Source organism: Bactrocera neohumeralis, unplaced genomic scaffold (genome assembly GCF_024586455.1).
Source record: "Bactrocera neohumeralis isolate Rockhampton unplaced genomic scaffold, APGP_CSIRO_Bneo_wtdbg2-racon-allhic-juicebox.fasta_v2 cluster11, whole genome shotgun sequence".
NCBI lineage: Eukaryota > Metazoa > Arthropoda > Insecta > Diptera > Tephritidae > Bactrocera > Bactrocera neohumeralis.
In genome coordinates this window covers 11,782,154-11,788,660 of record NW_026089624.1, presented here as the reverse complement: position 1 = coordinate 11,788,660, position 6,507 = coordinate 11,782,154, and the positions used below count along the sequence as shown (strand labels likewise).

Here is a 6,507-nt window from a genome sequence, read left to right as displayed (position 1 = left end):
AGTATCTTATGCTTTGTCTCTATATGCTTGTGTCAGCATGCGAAGAGATTCGAGACAACCTAATTTATTTAGTATCAATGAAAGGTGGCTATACACCTGTTGATAAAAATTCTGAAGCCGTTCTATTTCCTTGGACCATTGTGGTCATTTGATATTCTAATGTTGACAAGTCGCGTTTGTCACCGTAGTGCATAATTAGACATTTGGAAATTGATCCAATCAAGTGGCGTATTGTATGCTTCCAATGCCGCATCGGCATTGCCCATTATTTTGCTCCGTATTACGCTTAAAATTCCGTAATACTTCGGTGTCCCTTTTTGAGGTTCATATATAGCTAAAAAAAGAGCTGAATTCTCCTGGATTGCCGGAGTATTCCTTTAGACATTTTACGATGTCAGGTATCCTATCCAATTCGCCTAAGTTGTTCCTATGTTCTATGCCTATTGTTTGGTCCGTAATGTCGGTTGCAATTGCATTTGGGTGTAATGCCGCATGTACCACTTGCGGTCCCTGTGTCTTTACTATATCTGAAGCTATACTAGCTATGAGCCTGGACAGGTCGTCCATGCTCAATTGTGTATTTTGGGATGTCTGAGGGGTATTAGGTGCCGAATTGGGGGAAAATTGGAGGGCGGATTAAATTATTGGGGTTCGCCATTTGTATATTTTTAATATTCTTAGTATATATAATAATATATTGATACTCTCAATATAATATCTAAGTAGTTACTAAAGGCTGCTTCCACTTACAGGATTGTTGGGGATTCTGTTGTCGCTGCTACCACCGATAGTATTCCTATTAGCTGCCGGGCCGGATATCTCCACTTGCTGAGCTGCAATTCGCCTGTTAAATATCTGCCTCGATTTTTTCCCTGCCTGCAATATGCGTTGATTTTTGCTTCCACGAAATTTGTTGCAATAAATTTAATTTACACTTTGGCGTATTTTGTTGCACGCAAACACGCATATTTTCATTAATATTTAATTCACGCACACCGCTTGCTGCCTTCAACCGTGATTAATTGCTCGCTTTTTATTTATATTTTTATTGTTATTGTATTTTATTAAATTGTGTTTTGTATTATTTTTGTAGTTTGTTAATTAATTTTTTTTTTTGTTTTATTAAAACTGAAATGATTTGTATCCCTGAACTTGCGTGTATTTTACGCTTAGCAAGTTGCAAGTCGCTACACTCTTCGATTTGTTATTCTAAGTTTTTTTCCTTAACTGTTTGCAGATTTAGTTTCTTAAGCAGTCTTTCGATATTTTTTAGTTTGCACACATCGTTAGGTTTGTATTATTGCTTTGTTCATCCTTTCACTTGTGCACGCTTTTCTTCAGTTGTTTGGTATTTGTTACACGTGTCGTTTTTAGTTTTGCTTTAAATTTTATTCATAATATCTCCGAGTTTTTATGCACATTGTCATGGATTTCTTAATTAACAGATAACACTTTGTGTGTCTTTTGTTTTTCACTTAATTAGACACTCGCGAATAGAGCTGGCTAGCAACTAGTGCTTCCCGTTTGCTTTATGCTACTAGGGGGCCTTTTTTTCTCTATTATTTATGACTTTTTAGCTCGGGCGCCAGTTAAGCCTTTTAGTTATTAAATAACTAAAAAAATATAATTTTTTTTAGCGGAGCTGCATTGGGGCAGCGTTACCGCGTATCTTTATTTGAGTTTTCAAACTGAAACTTAGCTTAACAAAATTATAATATTTATACTTAATTCTAAGCTAAATAATATTCCGTGGCGTGATTCGTTTCCACGAATCTTATTCTGCACAACAGGTAGTGCAGACGCTGACCGTGCACTTTCTGGTGCATTTCGGCCACACGTGTCGGAAGTTGTAAGCCTATACTTAATAGTAACAAGTGCTGTGTTAACTTACATACGTATGTATGTATTTATTTTTGCGTATTATATTGGACTGCGCAGTCCAATTTCAAAGTACACACACTTTTTTCACATACTTACTTAACAATTGATATTTGATGCTTCTGATGATATTGCTGCAGCTGCTATTTCCAATTCATTCTGATTTCCAATGCTATAAAAACAAATGAAGTAATTATTTGCAAATTATTAAAAAAAAATCACATAAAAATCATTCACTTACCTTCTTTAGGATGGTACGATCACGAATAACAAACGTCTTTCAATCGTTTTTTATTACCCTTTTTGGGATTTTCTTTTGGCACTATTGACAATTATGCTTTCTCCTTCGCACTCATTCAAATAAATCAAGAAATGAAAGAAACTTTTTTTCATCGCATTTGGGTAAACAAAAAATAACCCGAAAATGTGCGTTGGTGTTAGTGCATAGAGAAAAAATGTGTAGTTGTATTGAAATATTTGACACAAGTGGGTAGCCGTGGTTGGCAGGGAAATGGCTTAATGCCTCCCATATATTTATATATTTCTACACATAAACTTTTCTTTTCTTTTTATTCAATGTGTACGGTGAAGTATGCGTATGTAACAATATATACATACTGAAATAAATGTCAGTATTTTCTGCTTACATAACGTAATCGAACAAATGTTCATTCGAAAACGAGAGCGTGCATAAAGGCAGTCAATCAAAATGGCGCCAACATGGATATTTATTTTTGAAAACCTTTATGATATATAAATTTTAATGGCAACGTACATTGCATTTTAAATCCAATTCGATCGCTGCAAAATGTACGAAAAGAGTCAAATTGCGTCTAATTCTAAAAATTATGCGAATAACGAACGTGGCAATGTTTTGCTAAAATCGTATGCAACGGGCAATTGCATGTTGGAAAAGAAGCGCGGCCTTAAACCTAGTGATCGACATAATCCCATTAAGAAACAATTTCTTTTAGAATTGAGTAAACAAATTTGGCTTAAAAATGACGTGAGTTAGTGCATAAATAATTGGTATATAGTATATACGTGGATATGCATATTTATACTTATAATTATTCCTGCCAGCCAAAAATATTAAAAAAAACGAGTGAAAAAGAAGTTCTTGCCAAAGGCAAGAAGGGTAAATTTTAGAATAACCCCTAATTTCGGGGTTAAAATGAGTATGTACAAATGGAGAAGGTCCTAAAGATCAAGAAAATATATATATATATATATAGTTGCCGCTGACTTATGGTTTTTGAGATATTTGCATTTGAAGTTCAAAAATTCAACTATTTAGAACAAGTGTTTCTCCGATTTATAATGAATTTTACACTTAAATTTTTAACTTTTATATCCACTAACATTCGTTTCTAATCATTTATTTTATATTATATAGCGCAAAAATAACTTTTATTCAATATTTAATTTTTGTTCACACAATAACAAAAGGGTTGCATTATAACTAATAATCAGTGTTATCTTACGTACATATTTCACAGAAGAACCAAAAGAAATAAAGAAAATAAATAATACCCCAATGACAGGAAATAAATAACACATTAGTTTTTCGCATAGAATTCGTTTAATATTTGGCGGCCTTTGGCCGCGCTTAAAAAAAATAACCCTGGTCGGACCAACACCTGGGCGTGATCAGTGCTTTCGCGTTGAACACCTTTCTGCACTGGCGGCCTTCGGCTGCTCTTAAAGAAAAATAACTCTGGCCGATCCAACACCGGGATTTATCAAGACAATAAAAATTCTGAAAGATTTTACATTACTCATTACTTGATAATGGATTTTATATTGACGTCATATTCACTGTGTTGTCTTATTTTTATTCCATTACCAAATATGGTAACACTAATTTTTTGCTTGTTTGCAACCATTTTCTTATTGCGTGAATAAATGGATTTCAACTAAAGTTTAACATGGAATTAAAGTTATTTTTACACTTTTAGTTAAAAATATAAACGTAAAATTAATTATAAATCGGATAAACACTCGTTTTAAATAGTTGAATTTTTGAACTTTAAATGCAAATATCTCAAAAACCATAAGTCAGCGGCAACTACATATATATATATATTTTCTTGATCTGGAGAACCTCCTCTGTCCGTACATACCAATTATAAGCCCGAAATCGGGTTATGTTATTCTAAATCCCAGCCGGCAAGAATATTTTTTTTAAGGTTTTTAATACTACAAACAAAATTAGAAATCTTAAAAGAGGACTGTACTGAATTATAATTAAACTAATTGTTATATAATATATAAATTTTACAAAACAAAATTAAAACAATTAAAGAAAACAGTGAAAACAAATCTGAAACTAAAAGAAGAAGTGTAATGTTTAAAATATCAACTTATTTTTATTGAAATTGTGAAGAACTTAACTTTGAATAATTACCAAAGCCAACATTTGGACGATAACAATTTTTGTTACATTTTTGAAAACAAGTTAAGTTATATCGCGAAAAGTATTCAAAACAAAAGCTAGACAACATCAACTACGATTTATTTTAAATGAAAATATTTCAAAAATTTGAAAAATGTCCGATTATTTCGAAAGAGTATACAAATTTGAAAGAAATTAACGTTTTTTACAACTTTGATAAACTAATAACGCCAACATATGGACAATTACAATATATATTGTTAAATTCGAAAGTATAAGCAGTAGTTAACGGTTAGAAAACCAATTATACTAAATAATCAAGGAAAAACTTTAGCCTCGTTTGCACCGATACTCGTACTAGAATACTCCCAAACAAAAATGCTTACATACAAGAACTTGATTTTGATCGACCAGTTATTGTGAAAGATTTATGCTATATAGGTCCGATCTGAAATTCTTCGTGAAGATATCTAGTCAAAAAGAAAAAAATCTTCACAAGAACATGATTTTGATCGTTAGGCTTATATGTGGTATTCGACAGTCTATGTTTTCCAGCTCTGACCACAAACTGTAATCCAAAGGATTCATATCTGATCTTCCAGCCGGCCAATCAATCATCCGCAGCTATAGAATCAGGAATATTGCTTTTAAGCCACTGCTGGGTAGTTTTTGTCTTGTATGCTGAAGCTGAATCTGGCTGGAAAAATCAATCCTCTGCATCGAAGAGAGTATTCCTTAACTTCTTAACCAAGCCTTCTAAAGCATCCTGCTGCTACACTTTTGCCCCAGTCTTATCTTCACAGAAGTTAAGAGGTGTAAAGCCTTTACAGGACACTCACCACCAAACCATTACAACAGCTGAATGGTGATCATCTTGAACCCTTGAAATAAAATTTTCTGTGAACATTTTTTTTATCTATAAAAAATATATACTGACTGAACAAGCCATCTGATGAATCTAATTATCTTCAAGCTGGCAAATATCGATTTTCAATCGAGTTCTTTTTTTGTCTAGCCCATTGTCTCATGTTAATATGTATATTCATTTTATTAATAATAATCCTTCTTTTAATTTCATTCGTTTCATATTTAATGGCCTAAAATTTAAAATGAAGGAGTCAACAAACGCTCCAAAACATATCGATTTGCTCAAAATCTTTACGCCAGCGACAGATGCCAATGAAATTGTTCCAAGAAATCGTAAGTACAACTATAGCTATTTAATCAATGGTGATACGTTTTTACATGCATATGTACATATATACATGGATACGGACATCCAATTGCTCAAAATACAGTATAATACTAACCGACTACAGTGGGGAGTAAACAAATTTATATATTCATTTACTTCAATGTTTTCTTTTTTATTCGTTCCAAAATTCGATAAAAAATATATAAGTACTTTTCCTCACCATTCTATATGACAATATTTAAAGAAATTAATATTAAAACTTTATCGCTCACTACTAGAGTGCTTTTATAATTTATTTTTACAGATCACTTCCAAAATTCACATGCCCATAAGCATTTAGACCACATACATAATTGGAAATATTTTTTAAATTCAATTACACTATTAGTTGTTAATGACTTGTTTGAAAGGAATGTTAATTACATGAATGGAATAACTACCTTATTAAACCTTCGAAATACGTTGCACCTAGTACAATAATAGTGTTTACTTAACATTTGTTTGATATAAATAAAACTATCGAAAATATTCAAAATATCGAGACAAAGTGTTACCTGTCTGCTCATCCGTTCATTGATCTGTCAGTGAAAGTAACAGTTTAAAAAATAAACAGAGACATCAGCCAGTTAATTATAAAACAAAATATACGACTTTAACTCAGTCACAAAATAAGCTAAAAAATTTGATTTTGGTATAGATCAGCATAGCGCTAGGTCTATATGCGGTTTGAGAAGCTAGAGTAATGGTGTGTAATTAATGTATTACTCATAGTAATCAAAGGATAATATGAGGAGTATTCAAAAAATTACAAGAATTTTTGTATTATGAAAAAATACTTGTTCATTCGCCTACATTAGAATTGACGCGTTTAAAATAGTCCCCATTCGCTATTATGCACTTATATCAGTGCTTCTTCCAATCTCCGGAATACTTTTCAAACTAATTTTTCGGGATGGCCTTTAGCTCTTTCAGCGATTTTCATCTATCTTGTATAACGACGGCCTTTTAACGCTCTCTTTATTTTCCGAAATGGGGACAA

The 6,507-nt window shown here is 32.3% G+C and overlaps 1 protein-coding gene across 4 annotated transcripts in view; it reads left to right on the top strand.

Annotated features, from left to right (window-relative positions):
- Positions 1–2,550: 2,550 nt before the first annotated feature.
- LOC126765916 (uncharacterized) overlaps positions 2,551–6,507 on the top strand; it is a 71,084-nt gene continuing 67,127 nt past the window's right edge. For all 4 annotated transcript variants that reach the window (XM_050483610.1, XM_050483611.1, XM_050483609.1 and 1 more), the window contains exons 1-2: positions 2,551–2,884; positions 5,389–5,473. In XM_050483610.1, coding sequence (XP_050339567.1) covers positions 2,687–2,884; positions 5,389–5,473 — 283 coding nt within the window. In that variant the 5' untranslated portion in view covers positions 2,551–2,686. The remainder of the gene's footprint in view (positions 2,885–5,388; positions 5,474–6,507) is intronic.